Raw genomic sequence first — 25,230 nt, forward strand, 5'->3', positions numbered from 1 at the left:
TCATTAATTGATACATCGAATATGAAGAATCATAAGATGTAGTAACCAAGATGGTGCACAAATGCGCAAGATGACTTTCGAGTATACAAAATCATGTTTTATTTGGTTGAGAAGTGGAAGGTGACCCTACTAACCCTACAAGTCTTGAAAAAGAAACTGGAACCGCTCTACAGACATCTTTTTGGAAATGAGCCTTAACTGATATTGTTGTTGCCGTTGTTATTGATACCAAAATGTTGCCAATAGAGTTAAGTTAAAGCACAAATACCTCCTAATTTATGAGGAAAACAATTGAACTTTTCGAGATTTTATATCACTTCTGATTTCTACCATATATATGTATTGCTAATCAATTTGTTGACTTTGTTCATTGAAGACTAAAATTATGTTATACCCGACTTAAGTACAAGAGCAATAAATACGCAAAACGTTGAAACATACTTCATATTGCATACATTCTCATCCCTATTCTGTCTTCCATTTTCGTTTCAAACATTCCACCAATCCTATCATTTTAATGCATTGGATCAACACATTCTCAAAAAAAAAAAAAAAAAAAAAATCGAGGTTATCTTACACATCATATCTGTAAACAAGCTGCTAAACACGCAAGTTTTCTCAAGAGAATTTCATTGAAATTACAACTCAATTTCGACCATCCATGTATTATAATTTCCCTTGGTTTTTTGTCATACCAATCAAAGGGCTGCTCCAATAGTAAAACCGTAAAAGACACCGTTAGGTATAGCCGTATGGGTCAAGTGTGGTAGGCCATTGGCTCTCCTGGTGGAATAGTCATACACAGTAGTCTCATCTGAGGAAGGTCGAATAGGGAATCGGTGCTTCCTTGGTGAGGACACCAAAGACCAACACACCCAAGAAGACCAAGTGGAGGGAGGAGTAGTGGAGCTCGACCCATATTGTTGGGGGCAGCCATGGCTTCCGTAGGGTCCACGCCAACTGCGGCCAAATGCGGCGAGCGAGAGACGCACACAGAAACAAAACACCTTATTTTCAATCCTCCCCCGAGTCACTCACTGACTCACTCTTTTCTTTGTTTATTTTCTTTTTGAATAGAAAATGTTTAAAATTTGGGAAATTCGTCCAAACAGTGTCTGAACTTTTCCAGACTATTAATTTTCGTACCAAAACTTTGAAAAATGTCACAATGGTACCTGACGTTTTGGCCCCGACCCAATTTCCATACCTGGAAACAGTAAAATCGTCTACGGTGTTAAATTTCGAAGGATATTTTCGTCATTTTACTATTCATCTTCTCTGAAATCGACGGGCCACCACTCGTCTCCATCCTCTTCTTCTCCTCCACCGAAACCATCACCAACACCTCTCTTAGCTATCGACGGCGCGTCCCCATTGATCAACCCACAGCGCCAAATCACTTCCTTCTTCTCCAACTCCCGTCCCTAAATCTAATCCCAGCCCAGGTTCCAGCCCTAGCTCCTGTTTAGCTCCAGTTTTTCTTGAGCTGGTCAACAGTCTCTTTTCTGCGCGGGTGTGCCAGCACCGTTTGGGTGCGGTCGTTGGGGGTGTCCCTTGACCTGACTTCTTTTGAGCGACTGTAGACGAGGAGAGCACCAACCTCGTCGCAGGATTCTTTGTGCCTCGTGCTGGAGGACTTTGTCTTGTGTCACCAAGTCGATACTTAACGTTGTAGGTTAAGCAGAGCGAAATCACCGGGAAGTAGAGAGAAGTACTTGCTAAAGCGTGACTTTAGCTTGGCTGGGTTGCTAGGGCGTTACCCTTGCTTGGCTGGTTCCGTAACCGTTGTGGTCGCGGTACTACAGTCGGCTCCCGAGGAGACTAGGACCGAAGCACTTTGACAGAGGGTTTGGTGGCACTGATAGTCGGCTCCTGAGGAGACTAGGACTTAGAGTGTGATCACCTATAAGAGAAAGAGAAGGAAAGGAGTTGCTCTTAGAGAGGTTTGCTCTAGAGAGAACTTAGATCATCTTAGAGATGTTTTGATGTATGAATGAGTCCATTGTTCTATGTTGTAGCCTCTATTTATAGGCTACCAAGCAACACTATTTGGCATTTAAACAAATCATAATGGAGCACTTAATGGGATCATGATGGAGCACTTATGAGTTTATGGAGCACTTATGAGTTTATGGAATTGTTAGGTTCAATCACTTAAACACTAATGGAATGTTAGGTTTAAGCACTTACTGCACCAATTTTGCTGCAGCTATATCTCCACCAAGCATTCAGATTTTGACCATGACTTCTTCATATGAAATGATCCACCATGAATGTAGATTGTTGTGGTAAAATTTCAGAATTTATTTCCATGTGGTTGGGCCGGAAATGCTGCTGGACCTCTTACAGGTCCAGTTTTCCAGTTTTGCTTCTGCAGAAAATTGGACTGATTGTTTGAAGGCCTTCCACTCAAAACTAGCTCTGGCACTCTTCATACGAAATGATTCTTGGGCTGTCTAGAATGGATCTGCAGAGTTTCAGCTCATTTCGAGTTAATTTGGTCAGTCTTCCACCCCTCCTTCCTTATTTAGCTCGGTTTCTCCTAGCCGAAGTAGGAAAATGTGCCAAAGTTGACTTTTCATTTCCATGCTTCCATCATTTCCTTTTCTTGCAGCTCGGATAATCTTCCATAGTAGGCTTTATTGAGCCTCTAAATAATATATTTCGAACTTGTCGACAATATATAGCTTGAGCCACTGACTTTTGCTCAATTTCTCCAAGACACGCCTTGTCAGGCCAAAATGCTCATTTTGGGTCCAAACATTGCCCCCCAGACCTCGAAGTCAAAGGTCTCCGTCTTGACTGAAGAGGTCTTGAATCAGCACTGCTCTTATAATGTTGTTGCTCCAAAAGCCACTTTTATTAGCTTGACTGAAATTACTTGACTGATTCCATATTAGGCATATTAAATGCCTCTTGTATATGTGCCCAGGCCAAAACCAATGCCCTCTAATTATATCAGAAAGTTCAAGCCACTGTTTAGGCAAGAACACAACTTTTGCATCCTCCGCGACACACAAATTAGAAACTCTTTTTGTATTTTTCTTTTTCTATTTTTTTTTTTTTTGGATAAATGACGAAAATAAAAGTAAAAAACTGAAAATTGACAGGAAATTAAAAACAAAGAAAGAAGTTAGCAGCACTATGTTTAGCTAACCTCCAGAAAGGCCACGGGGGAGGCCATCTATGCTTCACTCCAAGCTCAGATGCGTAAAAATTTATAGCATGAAAACCCCCCTTGTGAGAGCTTGAAGGAAAGCAACAAAGATACTTCGCGTGCCAAAATTGGAAGAAATTTAGCTCGTAGGAGGAGTAATCTTGCCCCCCAAGTATCTTTGTTGGCATAGAATTAGCCACAGATTGGCCATTATAGACGACCACTTGTTGGTTTGAATTCTCATGATCAAGAGCCTCAAAAACGACAATTTGGTCGCCTAGATCATATTTAATCACCGCTTGGCTATTAGAATTTTTAAGAAATTCATTTTGGTGATCAACAGAATGAACATGAGCTCCATCTTGCCCCCCAAGAATCTGATCAGTAGCCACATATATGGCTGGGTCAGTGGAGAATTCAGATATTTGTTCAGAGACAACTTTATTGTCAGAAGAACAATCTTGTGGATCATCTTCTCCAAAAGCAGCCTCTGTGTAAGGCTGTGATTCTCCAGTGAGGCGTTTAGGTTTATCGTCATCTGTAGGCAATTCAACCTCAGAAACCACCTCTTCGCGAGCAGATTCTTGACTTTTCAATTCTCCTTGCTGTGAACCGACTTGGGTAGCCAAGATGGAACCCTCCTTGCGCAAGGTTGTGAACTCAGATGTTATGTTTGCGGCAGGTTGGGCAGTCTGTTTGTCTCTGCTCGAGAAAAGCTTTTGTGACTGCTCTTTAGCTTTCCGAGCATTCTGATTCATTCGCTGCTCCAACTCGCGAATTCGTTGTTCCCTTTTCGCGATCGAAGCTGCCAAATGCTTCCCATAATTTTCACTATGCACTGTAAGGATGTGAAGCCTCTCATCCAGGCTAGCATCTGGTGGAATGATGAGTGGTTCGAACTCGTCATCAATGTCAATATTGCCAATGGTGGCAACATTGGCCATCTTGTCACTTTAGGAATTTCTTTTGGTAAAGATTTTCCCCTGACATCCCAATGATGGCGAACACAAAAAGACTCTAGTGTTATCCAGATTGTCCCACTGGGCGTGCCAAAATGTTTGGCTCCAGTTTTTCTTGAGCTGGTCAATAGTCTCTTTTCTGCGCGGGCGTGCCAGCACCGTTTGGGTGCGGTCGTTGGGGGTGTCCCTTGACCTGACTTCTTTTGAGCGACTGTAGACGAGGAGAGCACCAACCTCGTCGCAGGATTCTTTGTGCCTCGTGCTGGAGGACTTTGTCTTGTGTCACCAAGTCGATACTTAACGTTGTAGGTTAAGCAGAGCGAAATCACCGGGAAGTAGAGAGAAGTACTTGCTAAAGCGTGACTTTAGCTTGGCTGGGTTGCTAGGGCGTTACCCTTGCTTGGCTGGTTCCGTAACCGTTGTGGTCGCGGTACTACAGTCGGCTCCCGAGGAGACTAGGACCGAAGCACTTTGACAGAGGGTTTGGTGGCACTGATAGTCGGCTCCTGAGGAGACTAGGACTTAGAGTGTGATCACCTATAAGAGAAAGAGAAGGAAAGGAGTTGCTCTTTGAGAGGTTTGCTCTAGAGAGAACTTAGATCATCTTAGAGATGTTTTGATGTATGAATGAGTCCATTGTTCTATGTTGTAGCCTCTATTTATAGGCTACCAAGCAACACTATTTGGCATTTAAACAAATAATAATGGAGCACTTAATGGGATCATGATGGAGCACTTATGAGTTTATGGAATTGTTAGGTTCAAGCACTTAAACACTAATGGAATGTTAGGTTTAAGCACTTACTGCACCAATTTTGCTGCAGCTATATCTCCACCAAGCATTCAGATTTTGACCATTACTTCTTCATATGAAATGATCCACCATGAATGTAGATTGTTGTGGTAAAATTTCAGAATTTATTTCCATGTGGTTGGGCCGGAAATGCTGCTGGACCTGGACCTCTTACAGGTCCAGTTTTCCAGTTTTGCTTCTGCAGAAAATTGGACTGATTGTTTGAAGGCCTTCCACTCAAAACTAGCTCTGGCACTCTTCATACGAAATGATTCTTGGGCTGTCTAGAATGGATCTGCAGAGTTTCAGCTCATTTCGAGTTAATTTGGTCAGTCTTCCACCCCTCCTTCCTTATTTAGCTCGGTTTCTCCTAGCCGAAGTAGGAAAATGTGCTAAAGTTGACTTTTCATTTCCATTCTTCCATCATTTCCTTTTCTTGCAGCTAGGATAATCTTCCATAGTAGGCTTTATTGAGCCTCTAAATAATATATTTCGAACTTGTCGACAATATATAGCTTGAGCCACTGACTTTTGCTCAATTTCTCCAAGACACGCCTTGTCAGGCCAAAATGCTCATTTTGGGTCCAAACAGCTCCACCATGCCTTCGCCTCTCCAATCCAAGCCCAATCTCAATCCCAAGAAATTGTTGTACGGCCAAGAGGTCGTCGGCAAGAGGATTAAGGTGTACTGGGCGAGTGATAAGGCCTAGTACGAAGGCTGTGTCAAGTTGTTCAATAAGGAGAGTGGCAAGCACTTACTTCAGTACGATGGTGACGAAGAGACTTTGGATTTGGCCACCGAGAAAATCGAATTGCTTCAACAGACCGTCCAGACCTTTAAGCGCTTGCAGCGAGGTCCTTTGCCCACTCTCGAGGCTCCGGTGGCGGAGGAGGACGAGGAAGACAGTAATGATGATGATGATGATGATTCCGGCGATGAGGAATGGGGAAAGAGTGTGGAAAGGAAGGTGGTTGAGCCAGAGGAGGAAGACGAGGTTATGGAATTGGAGGATGAGCATGATGATGAGGAAGTGCCCAAGTTCAAAGGAAGGTGCGGCGGTTCCGGTGGTAAACTGAAGTTGAGCGGTGGAGGGAATTTGGGCGCTGCCTAGGAGCAATCTGAAGTTCTGAACATCTTCTTCTCTGTTCATGACGATAAGATTCCATATTCTGTTACAAAATTTCAATCAAATTGGCAGGAATATTCGCACCCACCTCGCCGGAATCCGACCCACCTCGCAGCCGGTTAATGGGTTCTCTCAAGAACCAGTGAGACAACCACAATGGGGGAAGAAGAGCAGAGCAACAGTCGAGGCTAAGAACCAGACCAACCCTCCGGAAGCCTCTCGGAAATCTACAACACCGGCGTGCTGAGTCACCGCTTCGCCATCGTGGTCTCGTAGCTCCGGTAGTTCTTTCCAAAGATTAATGTATTCACATGGTTGGAAAGGAATCGAGTTGGTGGAGGAAAAACATTGATAGCTAAGAGAGGTGTTGGTGATGGTTTCAGTGGAGGAGAAGAAGAGGATGGAGACGATCGAGTGGTGGCCCGTCGATTTCAGAGAAGATGAATAGTAAAATGACGAAAATATCCTTCAAAATTTAACACCGTAGACGATTTTACTGTTTCCAGATATGGAAATTGGGTCGGGGCCAAAACGTCAGGTACCATTGTGACATTTTTCAAAGTTTAGGTACGAAAATTAATAGTCTGGAAAAGTTCAGACACTGTTTGGACGAATTTCCCTTAAAATTTTGGGCTGGCGTGTCAAATTCCTTACCAACAGAATAAATCTAAAGCAAGTAGCAATATTTTTCTCTATTTTTTTAATTTTTTAAAACTATTCGACTTTAAAAATTCTGTCTCCAATCTTGTATTTTTTTTTTTTTTAAAAAAAAAAAAGAAGATCAAAGGATTTCACTCCTACCCCTATGGTGACTCGAACTCATGACTTCGTCACTGATCTCCGATCTTGTACTTAATCAACTTATAATTCACTTTGTCAACCGGATATTATATATATATAGACACACACACATATATTTATGATATTTTGTGAGTATTCCCTACACTATCATGATGAACGATTTACGGATCTACTAATACTAACAATCTAGATTTTATGAGTTTTCTCAATGACGATACTTAGATAATGAACAAATCTGATCACAAAACTAGATATAATTGTCGATTTGAACTTTTTGATCTAGAGCAATTCTTCTTACACAATATCTTGATTTTTGCTTACACCCAACAACACTCGCTCGTAACATCTTTTATCTAACTTCTTCCGAACATTTTAAAAAACAATCTTGTCTTTCTGCATTTAAAAAAAGAAAACTAAACGTATAACTCTTCAACTCTAAGTGGTCCGCAGCGCACTTAAATTTTGCTCACAAAAAGCATTCAAAATGAAATTTAAGTGATGCCGATGAAGTGGGTACCAACCATTCCCATTCTCCCAAGATAGGAGGAGGTTAGTGGTCAAGTGGGAGGCTAAACGAAAACCAAACCTAAAATCTAAATAAGGCAAAATAAAATAAAAATTCCCATTAAAACTATAAGACAGGACAGCCAAAATCGACGCTGATAATGGTCCGTACTGTCTTGGCTCCCCCATTGGATGAAAGAGACGCACAAACTACACCTCCCCCTCGTAAGCGGTGGGCCCCCCTTTCCCCTGAAAATTTTGATTCCTTCTCAACCGGGGGTCGGATTTACAATGTTGCCCCTAATTCCCTACGCGCCAGTACGCCTCTATCCGGTCTCCAAAGGCCGCTTACTGCCGAAAGGTCCGCTGCAGTATTATTGCCTGTTCATCATTGTAAATTCTGCGGCGAAATGTCCGTTGTGCCCCCCATCTCCGATGTGCATGTCGTTTTCACCGTTTTACTTTGGCGCCAGTAAAATGTGTCGATGTATTTGGCAAGTGTTGTGTTCCAGTATCCTGGGTTAAGAGTTTGAATCATCCAAGCAACCTGAGAAGGTACCTCTGAGTTGTCTCCAACTATGCAACAATTCATAAATACATATGCTTAATCAACAAGCAACCTCATGGGTATACTGAAAGGGTCTATGGACCAACGAAGTTTTGCTAGCTAGTATGCGCCGCCGCGATCGCCGACGAGAAGGTTTCGTCCGCTTATCTTAGTGTATTGGAGCCATTTTGCTATTTTCTGTAATATATAAGTACTTTGCAGTTTGCACGTAAGTGCATGTGCTTTAACTAACATAATGTAGAATCGTAGATAACATGATAAAACATTCGTATTGCATGGTTTTTTTACTTTTCACAATATCTTAATTATAAAAGTTGGTGAGACGTAATTTGCACGTAAGTTTGCTTTTAAGTGTTGTTTGACTATTAAATTAACCCCCGCACTTAGAAAGTATAATTTACTCCAACACACGACTATTCCAAATTGTAATAATGTATATGCACTATTTGATTCACTACAAAAGGTGACAAATTTATACACATTGAAATTGAAGTTGAGATGAGCTCAACCCAACTTTACCCGTACAAACACAAATATTTAAAAATCCAACGGCGAGAGAGATAGAAGTTCACGGACTAATTTGCATTGTCTAATTACTCATGCCCATAAAATTAATGCGAGTAGTTTAATGTGAGCATGAATTAGTTCACGGTACCAATTTGTCTCCAAAAAGCTCAAATTGTCATTGCTTTGCTATTAAGAATTAAGATGAAAAAAGTAAACAAAAAAAAAAAAATGGAAAAGAAGTGGGTAGTGTTTTAATGGGTAATGTTCTGACTCAGCAACAGCACATTTTGGCAGTTGAAGATAAGAGTTAGCTGAGGAAGAAGCTAACCAAAAGTCCAAAACCAGAAAATTATCTGCATTTTCATAAGTTTTCCGATGGATGCAAGCCACCATCTAAGTAGTTCTGGAAATGGAAACAATTCTAGAAGAAAGTTTCTAGAAATAGAAAACATTAGCAGTAATTTCATGTCACACAAGAACAACATAGTACTACTCATTAATTCATAGCTAGCTTGAAGCTAAACAAAAGAACCACCGACAAAGCTCTTCATCTTTCTCTCTTCGATCTCTATAAACTGTAAGATGAAAATAGAGAAATCCTGTGCCGTCGGGCAACTAAGCAAAACTCGCCGGAGATGGATTCCGGGAAAAAAAGAAAAAGACCCCAGGAAAAGGAGGAAACTCGAGGAGGATTTTACATGGGATTGATCACTACGTGAACGTCAGATTCACCAAAAACAAAAACAAAGAAACCAATTTGTCTGGTTTTTAAGGGCTCAAGGGAACAGGCTGAGTAGCTTTATCTCGGATCCTCCGTTCCGGTTCGGGTACTGCTCCGCGAACCCGGTAGACTCGAAGCACGTGGTGACCACCGACTCCTCGGAGTTCATGGACGGGGAGCCGGGTCGTCGGGTCTCGGGTTTGGGCTTCGGTCTGAAAGCGAGGGTGGGAGTCAACCTGAGGTCCAGATCCGCGTGCTGCAGCACCTTCAACGACTCGTCGTCCGGTCTCTTGCGCTTGGTCGTCGGAGAACAAGAAGCTGCCTTGGAGCGGGAGTTGGTGAACCGGGAAGAAGAACCCGAATTGTGAGTCGGATCTCGGAGCCTCCACATGTCCGTACAGGCGGTCCCGTCAGCCTCGGATGCCTCGTCCGGAGTCAAACCCGACCCGGAACCCGAAACCAGCTCCGGAATCGGCCGCAGAGTCCCGCCCCGGAGAACCGTCTCGACCGCGGCCTGACACACCTGCCAGTTCCCGGTCCAGAGCAGCCCCACCGCTCCGTTGACCGGGTTGACCGTACGGCCACAAGCCTCGAATAGCAGAGATTGAAACAGAACTGAGAAACATTTCCAAATCAAATCAAAAGCAGATGTGTTAGAGACCATGAAAAGGGGGGAAATGGGTCGGAGTTTGTATTTGTTTAGGAGTACGAACCGGGTCGCTGGGGTTCAGGTACGGCGGAGATGAAGGACATGAGGCCGGCACGGCCGAAGAACTTGGCGACGAAAACAGTAGCGTGGCCCTGGGCTTCGGGCGTTTCGATCCACTGCAGACAAGGACGTAAGATGCAGGACTCGCTGCAGCCCTTGCGCAGAACTCGGCAGCCGTTGCAGCTCATGATGATGGTGACCTAGAAAGTGATATCAAAACTTACGGGGTAGTCGAAACCGGGGAATCGAATTACATGAAAAAAGAGAGAAGAGAATTGGGAGTGGGATTTCTTTTGGCCCAAGAAAGAGGAGGAGTCAAGGGAGAGGTTTGAGAGGGAGAGAGAGAGCTGAGAAAAGCTAAGGTGCAAAAGATGAGGAGGAAGGTGGTATATAAATGGGAACAAAGATAAGAAGGAAGGTGGGTTTCGGGTTTTTATTTAACTAGAGGAGAGAGGAGGAGTGGGGTTGAGTTGGGAATGGAGAATGGGGAATGAGGTGGGTTTTGGATTGATTGTTGGAGATGAGGAGATTCCAAGGAGTTAGGGCGAGGAGCGGCTCCGTGTTTCCGCGCAGGATGTTCCTCCACCGTTGGATTGTGGATATATTGAATATTTGATGTGGGCTTTCCTTTTCATATAAATTTTTTCATTTTTCTTTTGCTTTTTTGCTATCCTCAAGTACCTCAACTTGTGAGGGGGGGGGGGGGGGGGGGTTGCGTCACACCCACTAATCAATCAAACAATTGTGGTTAGATTAGATGCTTTGTTTTACCTAAAGCTCTTAATATAATCATAACTAATCAGAATGATCACTCATTCACATCAGATGAATTCAGATAAAAAAGTTAGTGAAAAAAGTTTTATCTCAAAAGTAAATTCTTAATCTTTTAACGGGATGAATTTAGATGAAAAATAAAAGCATTGGTATTATTCGAAAGTAAATAAAGTTATCACATAGTGATACCTAGCATCCTCTCTGCAAGGGTTTATCGTTGACGGGCTACGTCTTTGACAATTCTCCGTGGCGGATTCCATCTCCACCTTGGTTGTAGCCTTCGCCTTGTCTGATGAGGCGCATATCGATCTCGGGGCAGCCGGTGCGACGGCTCTGCAGGATAACCACCACTATATGGTGGGGAAACTTCTCACTCGAAACCCTAATGTCACTGGTTTGGTTGGTTCCATCACTACCATCTGGAGGATGCGACAAGGGCTCTCAGTGCATGCTGTGGAGGAGAGATTCGTGTTCCAATTTGATCGTGAATCAGATCGGAACAAATATCTCAATGGCAATCCTTGGTTTTATCGCAGCACCATGCTCGTTGTTGCGTCGTACGACCGTGTGTCGGCCATCGACTCTGTTCCTCTTCATAATTCCATGGAAATCTGGATGGCAGTAAGAGGTTTGCCATCGAAGCTGCGCAACAAACTGGCCTTGTCCATGATTGGATCCTCTATCGGGAATGGAGAGGTTTGACCAGGTGGCTCTCCGTCGCACGGATGAAGAACAGCGCATCCGGCTAGTGATTGATACAAGGCGTCGCCTCCGGTTCTACTGTAAGTTTTCTTTCTCTTACTGTGGTGGTTGACTTATCCTTTGTTTATGAAAGGGTGAAAGGACTATGCCAAAGTTGTGGGTTGTTCATCCATGATGTGGAGGATGCGGTCTTCTCTTTGTTAGAGCAGGAAGATCTGCTGGTAGGGGCTCCGGTTGGTGAGATGGCAGGGCTGTCACTTGTGACAGCGGTGGAAGACCCTCGCCCTGATTCTGTAGCTAGGGTTTCCGACATTCCTAGGGCTCCTAGCAACCCTAGAATCCTAAGTGACCTGGGGTTTCTGTCCCAAGCTGCAGCAGCACAAGCCCTCAAGCATAAGAACCAGGCTGTTTTCTTCTCCCATTTGAATTCTGGCTTTCAGGCTTCGGGGCTGCTGAAGAAAGGATCTATGTTGATCCTGGTATCGGCGACTCATGCAGTTGTGGAGCTCAGTGGCCACAAAAGGGAACACAGAGGTTACCCTGTTGAAACTGGGAAAACGTCTCCTGCCCCTTCCTGCACCCAAGTTTTTGGTGAATGAAGACATTGAACTCTCATTACCCCAAGAGCAAGGTTGTTTGTTGATCTCTCCTAAGAAGACTAAGCTTGGTTGCCCTAAAGGGTCTAAGAACAAACACAAAGCTGCAAAGAAGGAGGAGGCCGTGGCAAAGCTTCATTCTAAGGTGAAAGGTTGGAAAAGATTCCTTAAAATGCTTGAGGAAGATGCTAAGGGAGAAGCTCGCCAATTGGAGGTTCCAATGGGAGCTACTGATCTGATGGTTTTGAATAATGGGTTTGCTGAAAAGGATGACATGGTGGCAATGGAAGATTTGAGTGATCTTCTTAACCCAAATGTGGAGGCTTCTGCTTCTGTTCTGGTTGAGGATGTGACTACCTCTTCTGAGGACACGTCCAATGATTTAATTTATGCTTAAGTGAGAAAGGTCGACGAGAGATGGACTACTTCTTGGTTACTTTATTCTTTCTTGGGGTAGTTTTATTCTCTTGTTTTTGCGTTTAATCCTAAAAGGTGGGTGTGCTAGGTGTGTGTGTGTGTGTGTGTAGTTGTATGCTCGTTTAGGGGTGTACTTTGATATGTACTCTATGTGATGACTTATTCTGATTACCCTTACGGGCAAGTCATCATTGTACTGTTTGCTGAATTGCATAATGAATAATATTTTCAACTCAAAAAAAAATATATATATTATCACAAAGTGATGTCTTACCACACTCTGTCAATCTTTATCGTAAACTTAAGCTGATTAGATAACGCATGCAAAACACTGTCGTACTCCTTACATCAATGACGTGCGTCGTAATGATTCACTTATCTAAATCTGTAGTAATTAACCTTGACCAAGATATACTGCGCCATTTTATTTGAGCAGACCTCATAGGCTCATATCATAACTGATTTCAGCTATATTGTAATTTTCGCTTATTTAAAAAAAAATATCTCAAATGACCATTCAGGTACATCCAATCTGATAAAAAAATCTCAAACTCTAGATTACTTTCACATGCGCCGAAGGGGTTTATCTTGGGCCTAGGAAGCATTTGAGTTCTCCTTGACAAAGTCAAAAAAGATTAATTTTAGAAGTTACACATTCACCATTCAAATTATATTCCAGGAATACAGATAACTTGTACTGACACATTATTTAATGAGTATATTTGATAATTAAAAATTTGGATTCCGTCTAATATATGTCATTCATCAAATAGAAAATTTTTGGTATTAATATTACTATTAATTGTCCATGACTATATTGTATTTGTATGGTATGGCGTGCACATGAAGGGCAAATATTCACATCATGATTAGTTAATTAGGGTTCATAAACTATAGTACAGATATATAGTATTTGCTAGTGGGGAAAGGTTGAAAGGATATGATACTTTAAGCCCTCTTAATCATTGAGCCAGGGCTCTTCTTCTTGGTGCGAGATCGGGAAACACAAGCCATTGGCATTTCTAGCCAAGTAGGAGCAAATTTTGTAGGAGCAGAAGGAGCTTTGAAATTAGATAAAAATTTTGTAGATAGATGAATATTATGGGCTGGGATTCTGAGGTGCAATTAAAACTAAGCATGTAAGTGATTGCTTGGGGTGGGGTGGTATGGGGTTCATGTTGCCTATGTTTTTAATTTATGTATAGGGGGATTTTTTTTTTTTATAATACATATTTTGATTATATATGTCATGCTACCAAACATGGAGTAACATGGAGGGGGTGGCATAGGGTTTAGATTCTTTAGAACTTTGGAAAAGCTTGTTAATTCCTCCACATTTTTAAAAGATGTTATTCTCTTTGAGGTTTCAAGTAGTAGCATATAATTCTTGGCAAAAGAAAGTTGTGGCATATGTTTTTTCTTTTTTCTTTTTCGGCCATACAAATAATTTAAACCCTAAAGAAGTGGTTCACAATGTATTTCCCCATGATTATGACCATTTTTAAATATGGCCAACCCTTAGTTTCTTAATATTAAGTGGAGTAATTTCTAGTAAGATTCTATAAGTGGGGATTCTTTTAGAGAGTTTCTATTGAGACCTCCAAATTTTCATATTTGACCTCTCATACTCTCTACACCTCCTTTTTGCTTTTAAATAAAAAATTTTGCTCACTAAACCTCCGTTTGAATTCCTCAAATAACCTTAGTTATACTATTCACATACAAGACAATAAAATACTCATTATACCTCTAATTCACTCACTACACCTCCATTCCTTGCTTCTTCTTTTTTTTTTTACATGCAAACCTGAAAAATGCCCAAAATAGATTTCTAGAACTTTAAATCATGAATCAAACTGTCATAACTTAGAAATTGATCAAAAGGTCATAAATCAAACGGTTAGACAATGATTCCTATGTTTCTAACCCTTCTGAAAAATGAAACGTTACAGAAATTGATATAAATAAAAAAACCCGGAACAAAAAAAAAAAAGCAAAGAAAGAAACACACAGCTCATCAAGGCAGGGGAAAAAAAAAACCATCGTCTCCCACCCAAAACTCTCATCCTCCAACCAAACCTTGAACGAAGTCTAGACTAGGAACTCAATAAAAGTTTTGGAACAATTTCTTAGTATGTAATTTGTGTTGAAACTAGGCGGAAAGGGTTGTAAAGAAAATACTAGTTGATTATAATTCATTGTCTATAATTGTCATTTTGCAAGAGGATATATATGTAATTCAATAATTTAAAAGATATAGAGGTTTGGAAATCCCAATAGAAATCCTCATTTTTTTATATTATATATAAAGGATATATATTAATATCATTAACAAATTTGTTAAAACATATGAAGGATTTGGAGCATATGAACTCTGACTTAAATTTGGTATTGGGTAGGTTGGAAGTGACTAATGCGTTATTAAATTTAAAGTACCAACTACTAAGTGAGTTCTAGCTATGATATTAGTTGCATGTGTATCTAAAGGGTTTATGTGGATGATCGGGTTAAATTAAATGTCGATGCCTACAAAAATATAATTAGATGCTATTAAAGCTCGAGGAGGAATGAAAGATTTTTTTGAGTTGAAAAAGTCAATCTCATTATGCATTTCAGCAAGTAGTACAATAATGGCCTATCCATAGGACTGTCAGAAAAAAGCCATGACACAAAGTACACCACACAAGCACACTAAAGAGAAGTGACCTCTAAGCACACCTACCTTTCGAAATGAAGCGCAAAAACAAGTAACTATATAACTCCGAATTTAAATAAAACTACCTACGAAGCTACTAGCTACTTGTCAATCTTTCCCACTCATGCAAAAGATAAAATAGCCTCGCTTTCCATTGTTGAGGTAATCATCTCCTCAACTAGAATCAAGCCCTTTTCAACCGCAGATGACTCCTCCACCATATCCTTTGAGTCCTTCACAACCTCAGGCATCCCCATATTGACAATTGAAGTCATCACTTCTTCAATTGGTGCATTCTCAGCAGCTAAAGGCATCATTTCTTCATCTTGATCAATATTTTCTCTCACAAGAGAGGTGTCACTCACCTCTTCTTCTTTAAGAAGCTTGAAAAATCTCTTCCGACCTTTGACTTTGACTCAAGCAATTTTCTCAGGTTCCATAGTAGAAACTTTGGCCTTATTTTTTTGAACCCTTAGGGCGGCGTAGCTTCCTCTTTTGGGGAGAGATGATCAAACAATCATCCTTTTGAGGTAAAGCCAAAGAGAGCTCATCAACCCCAGTCATAGCAGGGCTGGTAATGCTAACAGTTTCTTACCAGGACGCATGAGTGACAGCTCTGCAGTTCTCTTCTGCCCACTAACTATGATAGCAGCTTCCTTGGCATTATTAATCCCAAAGTCCGGCATGTAAAACCACCATGTTAGCAGGCTTAAATAAACTTCTCACTTGGTGAACCATGCAATATACTGCTAACCAAGCTTCATTTAGGCTCCATAGGAGGAGGCCCGGGTTTCACCAGTTTCTGCAATAGCCCGATAGCTTGCAAGTTGGTTGAGATGCTCCAAAATAAAGGCCTCTTGGCCTTGATGTTGTGGATCACGCTCAGTTGCCTCTAGAGACAGAAAACCTGTACCAGTCGAAGCCCTAGCTGAGAGCTGCTTGCATCAGCTCTGCTGCTACCAAATGGAACCCTAGATGGGCCTGCAACTGTAAATACGGTCAGATCTGCCATGGCATTCAACTGAGCTGCAGACTTGAGCGCTTCCTCTTCTTTCACAAAGAGCCAATCACATCCCTCAGTTGGGTGCTCAAACAGCACACAATCACGATACAAACCTCTAATTTCTCATACACAATCGAAACATCCATTTCAATAGGTGCAGATAAAGAAAAGCTTCTGAAAATCCTAAACCTTCTTCTGGTATCAACAATCAACCTGATTCTCTGCTCCTCATCTTTGCGTTTCAACGCCAGATTGTCAAGCCTCATAACCCTACTTATTGCAGATCCAATCATATAGATAGATAGATAGAGAGAGAGCTTATTACGTAAAGTAGCGTGATACAGAGTTCGAGGGAATGGATCGGAATTGTTTCAACATTCGAGATTCTGTCATACAGAGCTAGCAGCAACATGATGTTACGATAAAACCATGATCCTCCATGTAGGTAACGATTACAATCTGTTTCACTATCAAATTGAAACATTAATCGATTCCCAACAAATCTGATTGATAAGCCTCCATGCATACGCCATATGGTTGACATCGAACCAATGAAACCGGCAAGATCTGACCGCCGTGTGAGTAACTGTCTCACCATGTAATGGTGGTTGTCGTGCAAAGCCGCCTCCCCGGCCAGTTCGAGGTCAACGTAAGCATTGTTATTGAGAGCAAAGGCAGTCGCGAGATTGGAGATAGGATCCGTCATGGTGGAAGGATGCAGGTATTACGAAGATAAGGAGGTCTTTGAAAACCCTAGCAGAGCGAAAGAGCAGCTAGGTTTAAGAGTTTAGTATCATGGACTTGACTTGCAATTATTCTCAGGTTACTGTTTGATGCCAATAAGGTAGTAATAAGTGCTTGAGCTAGCTTTGAGTTATTCACCATTTATCTAGCTTAATGGATATAAAATAAAATAAAAAATTACGATTGAGGTCGACTCAATTACTTTCAACATCTCTTTTGAAGTAGATTAATATGTATTTTCAATATATAATAATTTTAGTCGAAGCATCTCAAACTTTTTTGCACAAATATCGGGACGGTGTGATTACTCCTATCAGTCCTATGTATCGCATATCTCCAACAGACTAGTTAAATTCAAATTTTAGTTCTATATAACTATTTTTTAAAGCAAAATTCAACTCCAATAGACTAGCTATAACTAAGTTAAATTTAGCTTTAGCTAAATTGGCTAGCTATATTTAGCTAGAGAATCATGCATGGCTAAAACAAAAGTTATATTTCTCTCTCTTCTTTTGTCGACATGTCAGTTTATGATTCGATAAAATATAGTATATTATTTATAAATAGCTACTACTGCTGGAGCAACATTGTTAAATCAATAGCTATATTTCACAATTTTAGCTAAATTTAACTAAAAAATAATTCCTACTGTTGGAGATGCTTAGAATTTTGTAATGCCATTTTGCAGCTAAACAAAAACAAAGACTTTGGAGCTGATGTTATCAATTATTGATTCTACAACGGAAGTTAGCAACTAATCAGAAGTTGATTGTGGAATCTTATCGTCGCCGCATACAAGTACTTTACCCACAGAAAAGGTAATGGTATCAAATTATAGTACTGGTTTGAAAACATAACATACAGTTCTTTCCTTAAAATATAGGAGAAGCAAAGAAGGTTCATTTCACTTGGCTGCTAGAAGAAACCATCTGATTCCAAAACTATTAAATCAGAATTAATATATCCTTCTTACATAAGATATTGAAGCAGATTTTTTTTCAACTGCAAGTATCTCGGCTCGCTAATTATATAAACCAATTACGTATATATTTATATAAAAAAGTATATAAAGGGCTAAGGGATGGATACTACATGTATTATTAGACTCTCTAAAAATTTGTAAGTACTAAAAAATGAATTTTGTAATAATTCGAGTACAATATAAAGATTTTACCCTGTCATCATATAATCCATAATGGTAGATTGGTGGAGATTACATAGCCTTGTTTATCTATATCTGGTATATATCGAGATGCGTTTCATGCACTATAGACACCAAACACCAGATGCATCAATAGTACGAGCAAATGTAGGCAAAGACATGCAATTTTGATAACCGACCACTCTACCAGTTGTGTATACCAACATGTCCACATTACATCACCATTGGCACGGAACCAAGGGGGTGCTGGGATGTGTTGCAGCACCCCCCATTTTTTTTAGAGAAAAAAATATCTTATATATATTTAGTGTATACAAACAAGTAAATGCATGAAGATAGATGGAAGATTAGAGTTGCATGAGAAAAACAACTATATATGAGTAAGTACATGCTAATACAAAAATATTAAAAGATTGATACAAGCAAAACCTTGTACTTCTTGAAATGACAAAACGTATATTTTGAAAACTGTGACCAATCACAAAAAAAATTAAAAGAAGCTAAGCCGCAAGTCCCAAACTACTAACGAAAAATCAATCAAACTGAAATTTCAGTCAAATCTTGATGCTACCGGCACCGATGCCCTGGGTACTGAGTAGATGTAGAAGCTAACATAATAGTTTTGCTGCACGAAGCCATTAAATCCATACGAACTCATCGAAGTCAAAATACGACAAATAAACTTTATATGAACTTAGGAAAACATAAGGTAAAATTAGCCCCACTCAACTTAAATTTTTGGTTCCGTCCCTGTCACCATATATGAGTGAATGAAGGAGACGTGTTACACAAATGGACAAGTAGGCCATGTGAATGCTTTTACATGTATGTATAGTTTGATTGATAATTTTGGACATTATCCTCCAAATATTAAGATTGCAACAATATTTGTGAAACATTTAAAATTTTCATATCGACATACTGAAAGTTTTAATTGTGTGTCACATTCAATTAGATATTTATAATTAAGTGATGTATGATACTTTAAGTATAAGACATGCCCAGATATGATTTACCTGTATATGCAATGTAATTCACTTGTTCATACGGATCATTAGTGAAGAAATTAATAATTAGAAGCGTGAGAATTAGGGAAGTAATGTGAGGGATTGTCCTAGTCTGGGCAGACGTGAAGAGGTGGAGTCCTTATCCACTAGTACTAGCATGAAACTTGTCACCCTCCAACTTGCAAGTGCCGACAATTTCCAAGCAAACCCACAGAACAAGAGCAACAGAGAGACCATTGACCCTCTAACCTGTTATACGGGGGATTATCGTGTTTTGAACTTTTGATAATGTTTTTGAAAGGTAATTTGAAGCCCGATCAAATTCAAACTCGGAACATCAATCCCTCTCACGCGCATGATATTATTATACCGAGGAGGATATAATCGGTTATAAGTGTATCCTCTTTAATATGATTTATGAGCCAATGAGGCTTGGCCTCTAATTACCATTATTTTAGGTTGCAAACTGAGCAAGTGAAATAAGCAGTGCAGTTATCATTGTGCGGTCAATGAGAAAAATTATGAACGAGAGTAAACCCATTAGCTGCTTCACCTCTTCCATAGCAAGCCCTTCAGTTTCTAAACATCATTCTTCACCAGATTAATAGCCAGTGGGAGATTATCGTATTTTGATAATGCATGTTTCGGTTAACTTCTTGGGTGGATATTTATTTATTTCATTCACTTTTTTGTATTAATATGTTGTCAGTTTATATTTCATTATCCAAACCGTTTATGTCTGAAACCCGAAACTCTAGCTAACTCCCTACTATCGTTGGATCGTTTTTATTGGATTACTTATACTATAAGCTGGACCCAGCTGAGTGGCTGTACATAATTGTGCTCTGTACGTAGGTTTATGTAATTGATCGACGTTTCCTCAGCCATTGGATAGGGTCATTTTCAGCCTGACTTGGAAACAGTGTGTAGATGACTGTATCTAATCACGTTTATCTTTTCTTTCGGCTTTTGAACTATTCGTCTAATCAGGCTACATCTTGAGTGATGTTAATGTCTGAGATTTAGCGGTAGCAAATACTAACACGGTTAATGGTTAGGCAAATACTTATGTAAGTACAAGTGACATAGTAAAAATCACAAATAAGCCGAGCTGAAATGAATACTTACACGGTCGAGTTCGGCTGCAATTAATGGTTTTTCTCAAATTTTATGAGCTCAACAATTCTCATACTGGAACGATTATTCTCAAATTCAAGCTCGACTCGGCTTTATCATGGTTTCTCCCAAGGTCTCAACTAAAACTAAAACTATACATCGTTCAACTTATCTAGCACATCATATAAGAGCTTGCTGGGTTTGGAGATCTGTGAATGGTGATATCAGGGGACCAATTAGAACTAACGCGTCTCCCATATTTGATCTGGTCAGCCGACAGCCGCAACAAAATAGTGGCTTTTGAGGTGGGGACTGAGCTATACCTATCCTACACATACATATAGTCTCTGTATGTTCGTCAGTCGCAACTCGCCACTACAAAACAAAGAAGCTCTGCAATCGTTTCAGCTCTGATAGATAGATACAAGGTCCATTTGATGACAAAAACTCCAATTCCGTACGTCCATGGAGTAGTTGGTGGTGATCAATAACCTTTGGACTTTTGGAGATAAGGTTAATCTCCAATATATATTCTATTGAAATTTAATTGTATTTCATCCGGGAGGTGCATCTAGGCAATTCACAACTACCAAGGGTCAGATGCATTTCACTATCTCATCTTCGGAGGTCGGCACTCTCTGGCCGTTAGTTTGGCGAATTTTGGTACTTCATCCTCTAGAATAGTATGGTGGAGTTTTGGGAAAGTATAATCTTTTGAGAACGAATTTTGATAAAATGAGATGATGATCACAAGATAGTGACTACATAGAATCTGTAAACTCAAACGTCTTAATTTTAAATCTTCACGTGAACATAATACTTGATTTCACCAAATACATGCAATTTATAATAACTGCACCTATCTTATGCTCTGATGTTGACAATTATTTTACAGTATTCACTTTACCATGTTTATCGGAGTAACTTTATGATCAGTCTAATTAATGAAACTAGTCATGCCAATGATACCATCACTGGTTTCATAATCAAGATGGTGGACACATCATAATCCTAATGAAATTATTACAAAAACCCTACAAACAGCTGTAATTGGGACCATCCCCGGGTAAAAGGGTGGTAACAATTTCCCTATCAGAACAAACAGAAGCTCAGGTCATCATAAAGAAAATTGTGGGCAAAATCCTAAAGATTCCGATTTGTAGGGTCCTCAGAATGCAACTTGCGGTTGGCTTGAAAGCCAATTCCAATTCCAATCTCAAAATGATGATGGGATCAGCACTTCTTTTATAGCAGAAGCAATTTCATCAAAAGATGGATTCAAGCTATAAGAGCAGCTTATATTCTCATATAGTAGATCAGTACGTACAGTTCAGACGCAAACTTAGCCGATGAATAAGCAACCATATTAGACCATCACAGAATATAAGCGCAATTAGCATCCGCAGAATTGAGATAGAATCCCCTTTGCTACTCAAATCAAAATGGTTCTTACTTTTGGACTCTAAAGCATTCTGACCATAAAACAGTCATATTATTAGCATCTAAAGTACAGAATTTCAATATTTTTAGATGTTAGATACTTGGATTAGAGTCTAAGATGGTGAACGAATTTAATGAAGATAAAGTTTCCTAAGTACAGGCACAGTTCCTAATCGAGTGGCTAAATTTTCTCCGAAACCTCGGCTAAAAACTTTATTCCCAGCAAAAGAAGTTGTGACAAAATTTCAATCACTGCACAAAGGTCCACCACGCACTTCAAGTGAAACTAAAAAGTTGAGTGCCTATCATGGCTGTCAAACTTCAATCCTAAGATGAAAGCTGCATATCATCACTTCAACCACAACAAGGAATCTTCAACCCATCATCTTACCATTGCTCATCTTCAACAAGACCAAAAATGGCTTCTTCTTATGGAGCAAGACTGGTTGTGCCGATAGATGTGAAAAAGAAGCCATGGGAGCAGGAGCTTCCACTTCACAACCGGTGGCACCCGGATATACCACCTGTGGCAGAAGCTACGGTGGGAGAGGTTTTTCGAGTTGAAATGGTTGATTTCAGCGGGGGAGGTATCACAAAGGAATACACTGCCGAGGACATCAAGAATGCCAATCCTTCAATTGTGAGTTCCCCATTTCTTTTGGTGTGTTCTGCATGTTTTGTAGTTCTACCGAGCAGCTGCAACTTCAATTCTCTAGGAAGCATCAGTACTAGGTAGTACAATAGTAGTCCACAACATATTCTCCAAGTTTTTCATCCAAGCACCAAGACTTCGACCACAAGTTATTTAATATATGAGAAAGAAAATGAACAAGGCAATTTGATCAATCTCCATACAAACATCGAAACATTTATAATCAATCTGCAAACTTCTAATGCTTGATCAATCAATTAAGCGAACTTTGTTATGTTGTATTTGTCTTTTATTCAAAGGTCGTTGGGGACCCTTGGAAAAATTCGTCACCCTATCCCAGTTTGTCATCTAACACTTGTATGGACATCAACAACGCCGTTCCTATTCCTCAATAGATGCCGGTCATAAGTATAAACCATACATCCCTATGCTTCCTGATTCTCAACCTAAATCATCCATGGCTCCTCGGACTCCAAGATTAGTAGTTCCTATTGACTTAAGCAGCAAACCATGGCAGCAAAAGCTACCTCTTCACAACCGTTGGCACCCAGACATACCCCCGGTGGCTGAGGTCAAAACCGGTGAGTTATTTAGAGTAGAGATGGTAGACTGGACTGGAGGTGCTATTAATGATGATGACTCTGCAGTAGACATAAAAACCATAGACCTCTCAACTGTAAGTATATGGTTCTATCCTATTTAACAAAGTTAATGCTAACCTTAAATTTTAAAACCAATGAAAAAAATCGTCCTGATCACAAGATACTATGTTATGTATAATCTTCTATTAGTAAGAACAAGAACATTGTATGGTTATTATACGATGTCAGATGTCAACAATGTTTGAAACTGCTCCAGGTTCATTATCTCAGCGGACCGATTAGGATTTCAGACAAGGCTGGAATTCCAGCACAGCCAGGTGATCTTCTGGTAGTTGAGATATGCAACTTGGGCCCTCTTCCAGGAGATGAATGGGGTTTCACAGCAACATTCGACAGAGAAAATGGAGGGGGATTTCTGACTGACCATTTTCCTTGTGCAACCAAAGCTATTTGGTATTTTGAAGGGATATATGCCTACTCTCCTCAAATACCAGGTAAATTTGATCTCACCCTATTTCCTTTTCCTACTCTCTACCCCAGTGTTTCGCTAAGCCTATAAGACAGACACATACTACTATAACTTTTGCTATTTACATACTTGTATGTGCACCGTAGGAGTGAGATTCCCAGGGTTAACACACCCTGGAATAGTTGGAACAGCACCATCGACGGAACTCTTGAACATATGGAATAAGAGGGAGAGAGAACTTGAGGAAAATGGAATCAAGTCTCTGAAACTATGTGAGGTTGTGCACCAACGGCCCTTGGCTAGCCTACCATCAACAAAAGGTTGCGTCCTTGGAGGGGTATGTTACTTTGAAAACTTGTAGGGAGGCAAACTAACAATGAAAAACCTCCCACAAGACCAAATTCCTATAGGAGAATTGCGAGCTGCATGAAAGCTATAGTATTCTGCAGCCTAAATTCAAGTTATACTAACGTGTCGTTGTTATGCTACATCCTACATAGATCAAAGAGGGCACTCCCGAATGGGAAAAGATAGCAGTGGAGGCCGCAAGAACAATTCCAGGAAGAGAAAATGGTGGCAATTGTGACATCAAGAATCTTAGTAGAGGTTCAAAGGTATACCTTCCAGTATTCATTGAAGGAGCAAATCTTAGCACTGGTGACATGCACTTTTCACAGGGAGATGGTGAAATCGCATTCTGTGGTGCGATTGAGATGAGTGGTTTCCTGGAGCTCAAGTAAATTTCACCACTCATCTTAGCCTTTATTGTAGCTAGCTTTCAACATTCAGATCGAATTTGAAACACATACCAAGCCATTTATATATGTTTAGGTGTAAATTTCTATATGAATATCTTAACACTCAAATGCAGCTTTCCCCTTATAAAATTTCATTTCTTGTTATTAGGTGTGAAATTATAAGGGATGGAATGAAAGAATACCTAACACCGATGGGGCCAACTCCTCTTCATGTGAATCCAATCTTTGAAATAGGTCCCGTCGAGCCAAGATTCTCGGAATGGTTGGTATTTGAGGGCATCAGTGTTGATGAGAGTGGGAAGCAGCACTACCTAGATGCAACTGTTGCTTACAAGCGTGCAGTACTGAATGCCATCGACTACCTCTCTAAATTTGGATACTCAAAAGAACAGGTTTTTTTTTTCTTTCTCCATATGTCAATAACCATGTTTGTAGTCTTCTTCGTTGCTGATCTAGGATCTGCCTACCATGTAACAATCAGATCTACCTTCTGCTGTCATGCTGTCCATGCGAGGGAAGAATTTCTGGAATAGTCGATGCTCCCAATGCTGTTGCAACCCTAGCAATCCCAATAGCTATCTTTGACCAGGTATATATTTCTGGCCAAGATTCCAACAAAAACATACTATTACTTTGATCAATTAAGCTATCTATAGACGCTAAATTCTGATTGATCAAACAACGTTTCTATGAATAAATATACCATGTTAAATAAACTAAGCTCACAAGGAATTAATCCAGTAAACAGTAACTGTTGTCATAAATTATTGATATGCGTACCTCATTTTCTCTGAAAATGAAAATCTTGCATGTTCACAGGATATTCGACCAAAAACGAACAAGGTCCCGGTTGGTCCCCGGATAGTGAGGACACCAGATGTCCTAAAATGTACTTACGATGGAAATTTGCCAACGACAAGGAACCCTAGCTCAGCAACATAAGTGTTGTCAAAGGTCCTCAGAGAAATAAAGCAAACATTTCAGCCCATATCGATTATGTCTACTAAGACATGCATGTATGAATTCAGATTGTCAATCATAAAGCTAGCAACACAAGTAAACATATAGAATGGAGCTGATAGCTGGCCAAACAAGACATAATTCTCATATATTGCGTATCTTATACTTAACAGCTACCTTGTATGAAAATATAATAATCCATCCCCATTTCTTTTGCTTATTTTTTAACAGATACCCAAATTGTTAACATAGAAGTGATAGAACTAATGTTCAAGGGGCAGATTTCA

At 40.2% G+C, this 25,230-nt stretch overlaps 2 protein-coding genes across 3 annotated transcripts; one reads left to right on the top strand and one right to left on the bottom strand.

Annotated features, from left to right (window-relative positions):
* Window positions 1-8,877: 8,877 nt before the first annotated feature.
* LOC133721703 (LOB domain-containing protein 38-like) lies at window positions 8,878-10,329 on the bottom strand. Its single transcript, XM_062148395.1, has 2 exons — window positions 9,851-10,329; window positions 8,878-9,752 (listed from the first exon to the last, which is right to left on the bottom strand). Exons 1-2 carry the CDS (start codon window positions 10,032-10,034, stop codon window positions 9,193-9,195), a joined length of 744 nt encoding a protein of 247 aa, XP_062004379.1. The 5' UTR covers window positions 10,035-10,329; the 3' UTR covers window positions 8,878-9,192.
* Window positions 10,330-21,722: 11,393 nt separating this feature from the next.
* LOC133721713 (uncharacterized) lies at window positions 21,723-25,163 on the top strand. 2 transcript variants are annotated; one of them, XM_062148401.1, is made up of 8 exons: window positions 22,028-22,142; window positions 22,454-22,830; window positions 23,013-23,250; window positions 23,372-23,562; window positions 23,726-23,961; window positions 24,132-24,375; window positions 24,465-24,572; window positions 24,803-25,163. In XM_062148401.1, the coding sequence occupies exons 2-8, from the start codon at window positions 22,582-22,584 to the stop codon at window positions 24,923-24,925; spliced, it is 1,389 nt and encodes a 462-aa protein (XP_062004385.1). In that variant the 5' UTR covers window positions 22,028-22,142; window positions 22,454-22,581; the 3' UTR covers window positions 24,926-25,163. The 2 variants fall into 2 exon arrangements, with proteins under 2 accessions (XP_062004392.1, XP_062004385.1); XM_062148408.1 differs by lacking the exon at window positions 22,454-22,830 and having other exon boundaries at window positions 21,723-22,142.
* The last annotated feature ends 67 nt before the right edge of the window (window positions 25,164-25,230 follow it).

The sequence above is a fragment of the Rosa rugosa genome, chromosome 1, assembly GCF_958449725.1.
Source record: "Rosa rugosa chromosome 1, drRosRugo1.1, whole genome shotgun sequence".
In the NCBI taxonomy this organism is placed as follows: domain Eukaryota; kingdom Viridiplantae; phylum Streptophyta; class Magnoliopsida; order Rosales; family Rosaceae; genus Rosa; species Rosa rugosa.